This window comes from Rhinolophus sinicus, chromosome 4 (genome assembly GCF_057876585.1).
Source record: "Rhinolophus sinicus isolate RSI-liver-muscle chromosome 4, RSI-T2T, whole genome shotgun sequence".
Lineage (NCBI taxonomy): Eukaryota > Metazoa > Chordata > Mammalia > Chiroptera > Rhinolophidae > Rhinolophus > Rhinolophus sinicus.
The window spans coordinates 45571720-45587682 of record NC_142504.1 but is presented as its reverse complement, the minus strand read 5'-3'; the positions used below and the strand labels follow the sequence as shown (position 1 = coordinate 45587682).

The window sequence follows — 15963 nt, the reverse complement described above, 5'->3', positions numbered from 1 at the left end:
ACAGAATATGATTCGAGAAAACAGAGTTCGATGTTAATAAATAATTTGAAAATCTTTTGTTTTCCAACCTCTTCATTTCTTGGGAAGTATACTTCCCATAAGAAAAATGTAGGCTTTGCTACTCACCCAAATAACATAAACAACATCACACGATAGATAATAAAAACATTCTCTATCAGAAAAGGAGATTCTGAAAAAATAAGTCACATATTTAACTTCTGAAAATAATTACTTGATTTTTCTAAGGAAAAATGTATATATTATTTATTCCTTAATAGGGGCTTATTTTGAATAAAAGGGTTCATAGAGGGGATAACTCAAATTATGCAAACATACATTATGGCAATGAAACCTCCAACAGATAACATAAAAGTCCAACCTACAGAAAGAATATTATTGATTTCAAATGGGGTCTTAGAAGAGAAAAAATTATCTAAATTTTATTTCATCCTTCAACTGGAAAGTATGGCTGCTCCATTTAATTGACTTTGAAATCTGATTTAATAGGACATTTTGTTTGTACCCCCAGTCAGCTCCCAACATTTTGATTACAAAATGAAGGACATTTACTTTGATATCTTCAATTATCACTCATTTAGAGGACAACGTGAAACACATTTTTCCAATTGGTGTTTTAGAATCTTGAGTAAAAAAAAAAAAAGGGAACAAATTAGCGAGTTGGAAGAGACAAGAAACAGCTAGCTAGTGCTGCCAGAATCTTTGCAGATACTTCAAAGTAAGATGAAAGGGAAATAAATGGAGTGTTAGCCACACGTGTTCAATAAATGAAATACTAACACAGTTTCACAACGTATTAATGAAAGTTAATGTCACACTTAGAGACTTACTCAACATAATAAGTGCCATATATGGGATCATCGATTTTTTCCCAGCCATATGGAAGCTCTGAAAAAAAAAAGAAATTATTTCTTTCAGTAAATAAATAACAGACATCACAATTTCTAATAAAAAGTAATATAATTTAATTGTTCGTGGATTGCAGAATAGTCTACCAAAGTGGAATCAAGCATTCAGAGTTAACACCAGATTTCAGATGCATGTTGTAGGAACTACTAGAAGCAATCACTTGGAAATTGGCAGTGAAAACACAGAGGTGTCTTCTCTGCAGATGTACTGCTGGAGCCAGCTGTTTATCCCATGCCAAGCAGTAGGATGGCACATCATCATGTTAACACCACTCAAGGGAATACAGAAGGCAAACTGCTTTCCTGAAAGCGCATAGAGCTTCCTTACTTATAAGTATGGTGAAGAGGAGCATATCAGGATAAAGATCATATTTTCAAAATATATTTCTGAGGATAGCAAATTTTTCCTTATGACTGAAACAAAGACATTCAAAATTCTCAATTGACATCCCACTGTTTGAGATGGTTAACTGGCTGTTTTCTCTATGTGGGTCAGATTTTCAATGCTGCCAGTATACTTTTGGGCATAATTTCTATAAAGTGCAAAATTTTAAACACTTTCTTTGACAATAATGGTTCATATTTCCAATTCTCCATGGCTAATTTTAATACACACATTTAAAATATCAACACTACTATAAATGCTACTATTGACAAAAACAGCCTGTTTGAAACCAAGCTTTGCTTCATGATACATGATAGGCTTCATGATTAATGCCTATAAATATAAAGAATATATTTTTTCTTGATAGATATTAATTGTATGTATACAGAATTTGAAATTGAAGTAAGATATATTGACATGTCTAAATAATATATTTAAAGGAAATTTAAAAATTTTATTATTATAGTAGTAATACATGTTCACTGTAGACAAAGTATAATTATAAAAAACATTAGAATCAATTACAATCTCATCATCAATCTCAGCCACTGTTAATATTTTGGTGACTATCTTTCAGATATTCGTGGGTGTGTGTGTAAAATTTAAAAAGTTAGATCCCATGGTGCATACTATTTTTAAAGCCTACTTCTACTTAACAAAATAACCAGGGCATCTTGCAACATGAGTGAGTGTTACTGCACAATATCACTTTTAAAGTGGCACAACAGTAGTCTGTGCTATGGCTAGAGCCTGTGTAATCTAGTAGTAGGCTAAAGCCTATTATTAAACATTGGGACTTTCCAGTTTTAACTTGTTATATATCATCTGTGTTGGACTTACTAATACCTAAATCTTTCATTATTTTCCTAGTAATTTAATAATGATAAATTCCTAGAGGTTGAATTTTGGATTCAAAGGGCATGCACCCTTTTATGGCTTTTGCTATACAGCCAGATTATCACCTTCACACACACAAAAGAGAACCACTTTATAATCTCACTTGGATTTTAGAGTGACTTTGTTTTTTATTTTTTAATATATATTTTTTATTTTTCAATTACAGTAGAGTGATTTTGTTTCTCTGTATCATCACATTAAACACAGGTCCACGATTCCTCATTCAAAACTTTTAGGGACAGATATGTTTTGGAATTCAGAGTTTTTCTGATTTTAGAAAGTTAACACTATGCAAATGCCTTCTATTCTATAACACTCCAAGCAGAGTCTGAGAAGCACTTTATAATCAAACACATTAGTATTTATGCAGCCAGAATTATGAGATTCAAATTAAGAAGCATAAATAAGGACCACTTCATATCGCTGGCAGTGTGTCCAGATCAGGTTGTGTTTTGCTGTTACAAAAGACACTTTTTAGAGCTTTTGAAATTTGGATATGCAGGAAAGTACTGTACATCACTATTTTAAAACTCAACCAAATTGATTTTAAAATGGCAGCTCATAGTTGTTCTAATTTACCTTTCTTGGATTTTTCATTTGTCCTTCCTTGGGCAATTATTTTTCTCTTTTGTGCATTTCTCATTAATTTATATTAATTCATAAGAGTTTCTTATGAATTAAGGATATTAATTATTTATCATATGTTTTACATGTTAGGAGTTTGTCTAGATTTTAACTTTATTGAACTTTTTTTAATACATAGAAGTTTTAAATTTTATTTGGTAAATTTCTCATTGTTTTCTTTTATGGCTCCTATCAGCAGAGTTTAGCTTAAATACCGAAAAAAATTTCTAATGTTTCTTTTTTTAGTATAAAGTATAGGCTATGACTTTGTTTAATAATTCTTAGGTTAGTTATATTTTAATAAACTTATAACATCGAATTATGGAGTACCTTAAGAAAACTTTCTTTCAAATTGATAATGAAAGCAAAATTTTACTGGGTATTTACTATGGTCCAAGTACTGATGAATTTCCATATACTAACTCATTTTATCCTAACAACAGCTCAGGATTTAAAATCCCTGTACTCTGGTTCCAGCAATCTTAACAAATTTAGATATCAAATTAGACACTGTGTTTAACACAGCATAAACAACACAATTTAGATTAAGGAGAATAACTACCTGATGGTTTTCACCAAATGCTTCCAGCTATTGGAGAATTTGGCTATTAAAAAGAAGTATCCATTTGACAAATATCTACTGGGTGCCTTTTACAATGAGTAAAGTGCTTATTAAGTAAAAGAATATACAGAGGACAGAAATCAATATTATGGATATTTATTATTGATACAGCTGAATACATGGATTCATATTTATAATAGGTTTAATATCATCTCATGAATACAATATATACAATAATCATGTTCAATAATATATACCTGACATGTTTAATTTTATGAATGCTAGTCTTACTTCTTAATGGCATTGTTTTATGGAAGCATTTTACAGTCAAATTTTTTAAAATTATCTTTCATAATGTGAACTATTCCTTCACTTATTCCTTACCTTTGGCTCTTTTGTGAATCCATTACTAATTCTACGCAATGTACTCCAGACATACAGATATTATCGATTCTTTATCTTTATAGATTAACAGTGCCACAGGTTCTGGGAACATTTATTTACTATCCTTCCTCCTTTCCATCAGGAAGTATTCATCAGAATTTAGGGGAAATCCGATTATCTTTTCATAAGCTATCAATATATTATGTTTGTTTGCATCCTTGTTTCGTATTTCCAAAATAAACTATTAATTCATACCCAAGCAAAATTGTATGTCACAAACAATTGTGTTTTAAGATAAACTATTAGTGGTCCTTAACTCACACTTGGAGCCAAAATGATACATATAGCTCTAATCTTCTGTTACAAAGAGGTATCATTCATTTCTTTTTTTTTTATTAGTTTTCATTTTAAATATTTGCAAGGAATTGATGGATGGGTATAAAAATCTACAACCAATATTTAAAAAGGTGTGTGTCGATTTTTTTCTAGTCAAGATGGCAGAGTAGGTAAATGCTAGGTTCATCTCCTCTCAGGACCACATCAATTACAACTAAGCTACAGAACAACCATAACTGAAGCCCTATAACTACAGATATACAGAAGCCATGTTGAGACCCGTAGGAGGGGCAGAGATGTGGAACAGGCTGGGCCTTCACCCATGTGTGACCATTAAAAAGCAGGAGGGATTTCTCAGCTATGGAGGTCTCCTCCCACCCCCGTGCCCCGCTGGAGGAGCGAAGGGACCCAGCCCCACACCAGGCCCCTCAGTCCAGGTTTCCAGGGCCAAGGAGAGAATTCCCCATAATTTCTGGATGTGAAAACCAGTGGAGATTGTGGCTGAGTGAGAAGGAAGGCAGCTACATTCCCAGGCGCTCCTCGTAAAGGGCCTGCCCATGGTCTTACTCGCTGATGGACTTACTCTGAGCTCCAGTGCTGAGGCAGCAGCTCAAAAGGCTCCAGAGACATACAGGGAGAAACTAAATTGTCTGGCTGCACAGTGAGGGCTGGAGGGACAGCGTTTACATGGAGGGATGAGCTGGCAGGAGCCACTGTTTCTCTGTAGAGCCCTCCCCCTCCCTGCATGCAGACGCAGACAGACACCAGGTCTGTTAAGCTCCGTCAACCTGGCTAACACCTTTTGTCGGCACCATCCTAGTTATTCTGAAACCCTGCTCCACACAACTCTGGGGACACCCAAGCTGCTTCAGTGCCTTTTATGTATAAATGGCCTGCCTTGGTTCCTGCTGCTTACTTTCCTAAAATCTCTCAAAGGTTCATAAAACCCAAACAAGCAGCATCTGGCTGCAGCATGCCCCATAACAGTGGCTCTGGCTGAGCAGCCCCAAGCCTAGCATTAGTGGCAACTGGCCTGGTTTCACAGATTGGCCTCCCAAGGTTCCTCCAATTCCAGTGCAGGCAGTAGCCATCTCTGGATTGCTTTGTGGCTCATACCAAGTGGCCCTGGACTATGGCTAAATTTGGCCTTCAGTGGGGCACCTCCAAGGAGACCTCACAGATGACACACCTGGTGGCCAGCTTCAGACCAAGCCAGAGAATCACCCAGCCACCTCCAAGAATAACACACCCACAGGGCAGACTGGGCAGGCACCGGAGCCCTGCTAAAGTGAATCCTGCTCTATAGGATCAGTCCTTGCACCACAGCTACTCCACTGTAGTCATGGTCAGTCCTCACAACCAATCAGCCTGAAGGCCAGTCCCTCCCATTGATGTGCAGACAGCAACTAAGGAGAGCACACACAACCTAGATAAGGGACACACCTGGAGCATCTGGCTCTGATGACCAGGGAGACTGCACCACTGGGTACCACAGGACACCTAATACATAAGGCCACTCTACTAAGACCAGGAGGCATAACAACCCTACCTAATACATAGAAACAAAAACGGGGAGGAAGCCAAAATGGGGAGACAAAGAAACATGTCCCAAATAAAAAAAAAAAAAAGTTCCAGAAAAAAAGAATTAAACAAAATGGAGACAAGCAAGCTACCAGACACATAATTCCAAACACTGGTAATAAGGATGTTAAATAACCTCAGGAAGAACTTTTAAAGAGATAGGAAACATAAAAGAGGAGATAGAAAAGATAAAAAAGAACCAGTCAGAAATAAAGAATACGATAACTGAAATGAAGAATACATTAGAGGGAATCAATAGTAGATTAGATGAAGCAGAGGACTGAATCAGTGATTTAGAAGATGAGTTAGCAGAAAACACCCAATCACAACAGCAAAAAGAAAAAAAAATCCCCTTCCCCCCAAAAACACACACACCAAGGACAGTTTAAGGGTCCTCTGAGACAACATTAAGTGTACAAACATTCACATCATAAGGGTACCAGGAGAGCAAGGAACTGAAAACTTATTTGATGAAATAATAACTGAAAACTTCCCTAACCTGGCGAAGGAAATAGATATGCAAGCCCAGGAAGAACAGAGGGCCCCAAACAAGGTGAACCAAAAAGGCCCACACCAAGACACATCATAATTAAAATGCCAAATATTAAAGACAAAGAGATAATCTTAAAAGCCCCAAGAGAAAAGCAGCTAGTTGCCTACAAAGGGAGCTCCCATAAAACTGTCAGCTAATTTTTCAACAGAAGCTTTGCAGGCCAGAAGGAATCGGAAGGAAATATTCAAAGTGATGAAAAGTAAGGACCTACAACCAAGATTACCCTATCCAGGAAAGCTGTCATTTAGAATTGAAGGACAGATAAAGATCTTCCCAGATAAGAAAAAGCTAAAAGAGTTCACCACCACTAAACCAGTATTACAAGGAAACTTAGAGGGACTTCTTTAAGATGAAAAGAAAAAAAATGTTTAAATAATAAAATGGTAATAACTACATATCTATAAACAATTACTTTAAATGTATATGGATTAAATGTCCTAGTCAAAAGATATGGTAGCTGCATGGATAAGAAAACAAGACCCTTTTCCATATGCTGCTTACAAGAGACTCACTTCAGATGGACAGACACACACAGACTGAAAGTAAAGGGATGGAAAAGTTATTTCATGAAAATGAAAACAAAAGGAAAAAAAAAGCTGAGGTAGCAATACTTATACCAGACAAAACAGAAATAAAAGAATGGCTATAACAGAGACAAAGAAAGACCCAGTAATCCCACTTCTGGGTATTTATCCAAAGACACCCAAATGTTACTTCGAGGGGACATGTGCATCCACATGATCATTGCAGCATTGTTTACAATAGAGAAGATGTGGTAGCAGCCTGTGTGTCTGTCAATGGAAGAATGGATAAAGAAGAACCCGTACCTACATATAATGGAATACTGCTCGGCCATGGAAGGGAATGGATTCTTGCCATCAGCGGCAGCATGGATGGACCTAGAGGGTATTGTGCTAAGTGGAGTATTTCAGACAAAGAAAGATGCAAAGTGATTTCGCTTATATGTGGAATCTAAAGGACAAAATACACAAACATACAAAACAACAATGAATTCATAGATGCAGAGAAATTTGAAGGTTACCAGATGTGGGGGGAGGTGGGAGTGTGTGAAACAAGGAAAGGGATTAAGAAGTACAAATTGAAAGTTACAAAACAGTCATGGGGATGTAAAGTAAACCATAGGGAATATAGTCAATAAGATGGTAATAACTATGTATAGTGCCAGGTGGGTAGTACCGTGTTTCCCTGAAAATAAGACCTAGCCAGACCATCAGCTTTAATGTGTCTTTTGGAGCAAAAATTAATATAAGATCCAGTCTTATTTTAATATAATGTAAGACCGGGAATATAATATAATATAATACAATATAATATAATATAATATAATATAATATAATATAATATAATAATATAATATAATACCAGGTCTTATATTAATTTTTGCTCCAAAAAACGCTTTAGAGCTGATGGTCCGGCTAGGTCTTATTTTTGAGGAAACATGGTAGAATAGTCAGGGGGATCACTTCTTAAATTATATCAATGTCTAACCACTATGTTGTATAGCTGAAATTAATATAAAATAATATTAACTGTCTAAATAAATAAAGTATGACAGAAAGAAAGGTGTGTGTATATTCATGACATATGCATGTGTAGTCATATGTATGTTTATTTGTATATATGTGAATATATATATATAGAGAGAGAGAGAGTACCAAAAAAATGTATACAAGTGGACACTTGGGTCAATGTTGCTCAAGCAGTAGTTTGCTGTAATCAGAAGTGTCTGGACGCTGATGGTAACCACTTTGAGAACCTCTTGTAATTGCAGAAGTCAAACGTGACTTGCATTCATCTTTTGTTATTGACATATATTGAATATTACAATTTTAATAGTTTTTTCCTTTCTTAAAAAGTGTATATATTTTTTGGCACCATATGTGTGAATATATATATATATATATATATATATATATATATATATATATATATGGACATACGTGTGTGTGTGTGTGTACGCATGAGCATGTGTATGTGCATGGGTATTTGTGTGTATTCCTCTTGATGACGTTTTTCTTGAGTAGCAAGGAAAGGTCTAGGCTAGAATGTTAGTGAAAAAACCCACAATTCCAGGGGCAGCCAGTTAGCTCAGTTGGTTAGAGTGCAGTGCTCTTAACAACAAGGTTGCTGGTTCAATCCCCACACGGACCACTGTGAGCTGCACCCTCCACAACTAGATTGAAACAACTACTTGACTTGGAGCTGATTGGTCCTGGAAACACACACTTAAAATAAATAAAAGTGTTTTGTTTTTTTTAAAACCACAATTCCAGTATTTTGAGATACCGCTATACTGATTTCCATAGTGGCTTCTCCAATCTGCAATCCCACCAACAGTGCACTAGGGTCCCCTTTTCTCCAAATCCTTGCCAGCAAAATGCCCATAAGTAGACGACTGGATTAAGAAACTGTGGTACATTTATATAATGGAGTATTACTTGGCCATAAAGAAGAATGAAATCTTACCATTGGCAACGATATGGATGGACCTAGATAACATTATGCTCAGTGAAATAAGTCAGATGGAGATAAATAAAAGTGTGTGTACATTAATAAAGGTATGTGTACAAATACTATATGATCTCACTTGTGTGTGGAATCTAAAGAACAGAATAAATGAGCGAACTAATCAAAAACAGTCTCAGAGATATAGAGAAAAAACTGATGGTTGCTAGATGGGAGGGGCTGGGGATGAGGGAGAAGGTGAGGGCATTAGAAAGCACAATCGGTAACCACGATATTGCCACGGGGATACAAAGATAGTTTGTGGAATATAATCAATAATGTTGTAAAGTCTTTGTAGGGTGTCAGGGCACTTGTCTTATTAGGGAGACCACTTCATGGATGGTGCAGATGTCTGACCACTGCACTGTCCATCTGGATCTGAAGCTGAATAATACTAAATTTCAACTATAATTTAATATTTCTATATAGTCACAGGATGTGGAGTACAGCACGGGGAATGGAGTCAATGGAATTGTAACAGCTATATATGATGTCAGAGGGATAGTAGATTGGAGGAGGGGGTTATCACTTTGTGAGGGGTGTAAATGTCTATTACATTGTTTTGTGCACGTGAAACTAATTTAAAAAAGTAAAAATAAAAGTAACTACAAACAAACAAACAAAACAAAACCACAAATTTTTCTTCATTCGTAAGAAGACAAGTCATAAAATAAACTTCTTAAGATCATAAGGTGGAGTATATATTTAGATAATGAAAAGTTAAGAAAGTTAACAATCATCTTTCACTGTGAGAAGTGAGCCGTTTGGACTTGAATTAGTTTTTAAAAACCATTTGCTTCTTTTTATAATAAAGCTAACAAATGAGAAAGAGAATTTCAAAATTTACACTATTTGCTTAATCAGACAAGCATGTAGCTTGGAGCTGTTGGGTCCTGGTTTATTTAAAATACTTTATTCAACAATACCTGACAAATTTACAGATGATTAAGGTCACACTGATGAAAGAATAACATATACTATGCATCAGGGAAAAACAAACGCTTGAGATCAGCAAGGTTAATGCTGTATTTAGAAGTGTTTTAATTGAGATTTTCTTCAGGCCATGGAACCATGGAGCAAATTCCGTGATTAGGTATTCCTACAGTGATCTCCTTTGCAAAAGTCTGTGTAAATGTCTAGATTAATTTGTAGTCAGTCATATAAGCTTTGTAAAACTGCAGTAGAATCAAAAGATTAAATAGGCATCCAGTTCTGCCCGAATTCTGCCATAGCTACAAACTATTTTTTACTTACCTGCTCTTTCCAATTTTATTTATTTGTTTGTCTGCTAGGTCCATTTTCATTGGAGAAAACTCAAAGCTCCTTTATGCTTGCTCACAAAAAACAGTTTTCAGACTGCAACTGGGAAACTTAAAGAATACAACCACAGTATTTCTTAATGGAAATGTAACCCAAATACTGGGAAACTGTAAGGAGCCTAGGATACACTACCTCAGGATACCTCACAAGGATCCCTTTTGGATTGTCTTTTAAACTGTGTCCTTTATCTCTGTGTTTCTTTCTCTCAATTCCATTTCGCTGTGTGTATCTCCTTCGTTCTCTTCTTCTCCTGACTGGTTACTTCTGCTTGCTCACCTTGCATGTGTCCTGGAATGGCTACACCCAGTGACTATGTTACTTTCTATCTCAAGCACTACTATCACTACTTTGATCTCTCAGTTTCCCAATTTTGTATCCCATCTCCCCAAAGAATCAATTAATCCAGTTCATTTTCTTCAAAATAGATTCAAGTTACTTGGCCTGGCAGATCGATGTGCTCAGGTTGAGGACACACCCACAGAATAATCAGGTATGACTAGGGGTTGTGCCTTTTATGTAGATACTGAGCCATCTGGCAAGCTCAAAAGGAGGGGCGTTCTATAAAATAACTGGCCAGTACTTTTCAAAAGTGTCAAGGTCATAAAATAGAAAGACTGAGGTACTGTTACAGTGTAGAGGAGAATATGGAGAGAGGGAGACTAAACGCACTGTAAGATTTTGGATTGGGTCCTGCTCCAGAAAAGGGACATTAGTGAGACAATTGACAAAACTCAAATCAAGTTTGTAGATTAGTTAATAGTCTACATGAATGTTAATTTCCTGGTTCCAATCATTGTATTTATAACAGATGTTAACATTAGGGGAAGCTAGGTGAAAGGTATGTGAAAACACTTTGTACTATTTTTGCAATTTTCTTGAAATCTAAAATAATTTCAAAATGAAAACATTGAAAAGAGATATTTTACTAACTATCACTATCAATTAGATGAATTCTTATGTTTTATTAATATTCAATCAGACACATATACCACTGAATTCATTTGGATAGTGTTAAATTTTTAAATAAAGTGAGATGCAGAAGCTTTGCATTTAAAATATTCTTTTATATTATGTTGATTTTTTTCGATAGATTTTTCTAAGAAAGTGACATTAATATTTGCTATTTCACAATTTTTGTTTTTCTGTTCTCTATCTTTCTGCTTACTGGAAAAACTAGGTAAATACCACATTCATGTTTAAGTGTTATTACATCTTGTATCCTAGAAGATACAGATTCAATAATATGAATTCAAAATCTGGAGTAGGACTTTGTTCCTTTTCTGAGAGGCAGTGTCTTGTACAGGCCATAGCATAGATTATGATAATTCATTTAAGGTCGGGTGTAACTTAAAATTCTGGTGCGCAGCTTAAAATTCTCTCTAAAGCCAGGAAGAGAATTCTTCCTAAAGAATTTAAATTCTCTCTAAAGCCACCAATTTAGGAAGCATACACGATTCTAAGATATTGGAGAAGGACAGGGACAAGAATGGGGGGCAATTTCCTTCAACCCTATATTATTTTACTGGAACTATTTTTTTCATTGAGCCTCTTGCTATTTTTTTTTAGAGGTAATGACATTACAACAGAACATAAGAAACTTACAATGTTTCCCTAGATCAAATAATATAGTGTATAGTACACAATAAGATAATAGCTAACACTCATATTAAAATATTTTCCTCCAATCTTTATTAGATTTTTGTTGTATACATAGCATGCAAATTAGGGACTAGAACTAAATTTTCCTGGAACAGTTATACAACTTTGGCTCCCAACTAGTCCTGAGGAGTATGAGTTTTTACAAGTGTCCTTAGTGTGAGTTTTTACAAGAAATACATTTTTAGAATGAAAGAGGAAAAGAAGGAAGAGGATACTGTACAAGAATAAAAAATACAAAATATGACTTTTTTCTAATCAATAAACTTTATCTTTGATCTCTCTTTTAGTCAAAAATTTACTTATAAATGTACATTCTAGACAAATTCTTGTTTTTAACAAAAGCTATACAATAATGATAAGCTAATCACAGTCCCATTTCCCTAAATAAAGATAAAGTTGAGGATATATCCTTCCAGACATTTTTGTGTGCATCAAGACTCAAATTTTCTCTTCTTTACCAGAGAATTTTATTTCGTTCAGTCAGGAAAACAAACAATCAAACAAAACAATAAACTATAAAATGTAAAATTGAAAATGGAAAATGCTGTTCCTTTTTATGTTCTATCATCGTCCTCAGAGATGGCCTCCATGGAAGAGCACAAACCCAGTTGATTTCGTGGAACAATTGGCTGTGAGGTCTTCATTTGTGGGCACTGGATAGAAGAGATTTACTTTTTCACAGTGGAAATAACTAGCTTAGCTGTATTTTATAGTACTGACATTTAATTCATGTTATCATGTGGAGTCAGCCTGAGTATTTCATTACCACAGTATTATAACGCATTTTAAAATTATTCACCATGAATTCATGGGTTTGTTGTTGATAAAAGATACAATTGCACAAAAAATTCCAAATAAATCTATTCCTTAATGTATCTTATCAAATTTGATTAGAATATGTAGAAGATTCTCTTGGCAGGTATTGATTGGTACATGAAGAAATGTGTACTCAATAATGTTTAGGGCATGCACAGGCCCTTTTCTACTCAGAAATAAACTGTCAAATACCTATAGATGTGAACTTTTGCAATGCTAACTTAAAGATGACACAGTAACCTACTTGAGTTGGTGATAAGATGCAGCGGCAGGAGGGCAGGGCTCGAAAAAGGGTATTGTCTGGTAAAGACTCAGAAAGAGTCATATTTGGTTTACATTTTCAAGCTGCACTAGAAGGTCAAAAAGTGATGAATCTAGTGGTTTTTAAAATATTCCTAGAGTTCTGGATAAAAATCTGACTATAAAGAAAGAATTGGGAAGCAACTACAGACTTTAGACTTCAAAATATACATCTCCAGCTTTCTCTTAATTTTTGTAAGTCTATATTATTCCATCCATCAATCTATCTATCATCATCACCATCCACTTAAAATTATTTATTGAAACATACTGAACTCCTATAAAAGCTAACATTTAAATTTTAACCTCTCCACTTACCTTAAAAAACCGTAAATATCTACCAAGAGAGCAACAAAATCACCCATAACCCATACCTACAACAATTAAGAGAAAGAAAACACTATGAACTTCAAAAGTTATGTGAAAATAGAGACATAAATGCCCCAATCCTGTAGAAGGGCCCTCATTCTGGATCAGAAATAATGGAGAGTATGTATTAAAAAGAAGAGGGGACCAGGAGTCTAGGGGTGCGAAAATCGACAAAATCGCCCTCAGAAAGATAAATTCCCATCCTGGGTGGAAAATGCTGATAACAGACCTGGTTGATCAGACCGCAGCTACTGAGGAATTGAAAGATAAAAGATTTGGGAAGAGAGCAAAATAAGAGATGGAGTCTTGGGAAGGCACTACTTAAGAAGAGGGAGATGATACCGATAGAGGAAACGGCCCTTGGAAACTTGATTATGACAGGAAAGAAGCACGAGATAGAAGTTAAGCATCTTCAGAAACAAAAGAGAATCTTAACATCATAAGACATACCAACTAAACCCTCTGCAAAAAGATGTCATCCACTAAATAATCAGTAATTCACACAAAAAACAGAAGAGGGCGCTCATGAACTAAGAATGTAGTAACCCACCAAAATCCTTTATTTTTGCCTATATTAAATTGTTATTGTTCGTCTAGACGCTAAAAGAAAAAAAATAAATAAATAAAAAACAGCAGACAATATTCATATAAAGTTACTATAAGAAATCAGAAATGAGAGTCAAAACAATACTAGTGAAAATTTGCTATCCTCCCTCAAAATAAACACAAAAACAAAAATACAATGAAAAAATTGCAATGAAATCTCAAGATATTTTGAAATGAACATTTATAAATAAAAGCTAATACTTTGAATCATAAATTTAAAAGTTCTGAACAGAAATGGACAAAGAATAGAAAGATTAAAGAGAGTTGATTAAAATACATGTTTAAAAATCTTTGAAATTAAAACTAATATACACGATACTCAAGAGAGAATAGATTCAATTAGAAATACAATAAGGACTATTGAGGAGAGACATGGTAATATCCAAGAGAACAAAATGAAATAAACAAAGGTCAAAAGAATCAGAAAGAGGTCATTAATATCGAAGGTAGGCAAAGATAATCCAGTGTATGTATAATTGGAATACATGAAGAAGAAAATGATAGAACTAATACTTAAAACTATAATCCAAAAGAAATTTCCAGAAACAATATAACTACATGTATGTACTGAAAAGGCTTCCCATGTACCTGGAACATTATCTCAGAACAGTCAATTCCAAGATATATATCAGTTACCCACTAGACTTATAAGATAGGAAAAAAAAAAAAACTGGCTAAAACATAAGTTCCTTACAATGGAAAAAAAAATCAATTTGATATCACATCTCAGGAGCAACGTACATAGCTAGGTAACAGTGAATCAGCATTTTAAAGAACCTCAAAGAAAGACTTAGCCAAGGATTTTATAGTACCCAACCTATCTGTCTTTCAGGTATCAACACACACACACACACACACACACACACACACACACACACACCACTCAGAGTTTAAAATATGCAAGAACTAGGGGAATACTGTATCCAAGAACACTTCTTGAGGCACCCACTTAATTAAACCAACCTACTTCAAGAGATGACTGTAGGAAAGAACTAATAGTAACCATTAAACCTATTTAATTTTAGATCTAAATATAGAACAAAGGTGGGAACAAAGGTTGAAATAATATGAAGTTACATGTTTAGACAATGTTGAAATAATGCAATTAAAAAAGAGAGGAGAGAAATAAAAGAGGAGACTTACCAATGATCTCATTGATTATTGCTTAGGTAATAAGTAGGTGCCACAGAATATTATTTTAAAGCTAACAACTGAATATGGGCTTCATAAAAGGTATCAGTATAAAGACAAACATTAGAACACAAATACAAATTGTTCTAAATACAAACAAACAAACAAGTCTAAAGAGAACAGATACATAAAGAAACACATTCAATATAACATGACTTGGTTAATAAATACAACATACAATAATATGACAGAATTAAAACAAAACATAGAAATGAATGCTATTTACTTTTCTTGTTAACGTTTTCTAATTAGCTCATAAAGAAAACCCAACTTTATGCTGTAAAGAAGAGACATATTTAAACAAAGTTATTCAGAAAGGCAAAAAATAAAGGTTTGGGCAAAGATACACCTGATAAATAGAAAAAATCAGAAAGTGGGGGTTACAGTCCTGCCATCAAACTTCAGAATTCAGTTCAAAAGTATTAATCAGGACAAAGAACACTACTGTATTACAATAAAGGTCACAATTCATAATGAAGATATAACTTATCAATATCTCTATATTAAATAATACATATCACTTTTATAAAACAGTAAGTACAAGAGTCCAGGAGAAATAAAGATATACTAATAACAGATACTTAAAACTGCTCTCTGGTAAGTTGACAAAATTACAGATCTAGAAGAACTAAATATAGCAGAATTAATTAGGCAAATTATTTAGTTCTTCCCCCACCTCCATTTTTTTTTCGAGTTTCATACTCCAGTAATAGAGAATATATATTCTTCTGACGTACACATAGAACATTCTCTAAAACTGTCTATGTTTTATATTATAAGAAAGTCTTAGTAAATTCAAAAAAGCAGAAATAATACAAAAATAATCTGACCATAATGCAATGATGATATTAATAACAGTCATAAAGGAAATTTCATCTAGAAATTATAAACTCTAAATAACTCTTGTGTCAAAGAGGAAATGTAAACT

At 34.4% G+C, this 15963-nt stretch overlaps 1 protein-coding gene across 9 annotated transcripts in view; it reads right to left on the bottom strand.

Annotated features, from left to right (window-relative positions):
- The window catches only part of MAGI2 (membrane associated guanylate kinase, WW and PDZ domain containing 2), a 1312004-nt gene that overhangs the window by 298170 nt on the left and 997871 nt on the right, over positions 1 to 15963 (bottom strand). For all 9 annotated transcript variants that reach the window (XM_074340644.2, XM_074340647.2, XM_074340646.2 and 6 more), the window contains one exon: positions 849 to 906. In XM_074340644.2, the coding sequence (XP_074196745.1) occupies positions 849 to 906 (58 nt within the window). The remainder of the gene's footprint in view (positions 1 to 848; positions 907 to 15963) is intronic.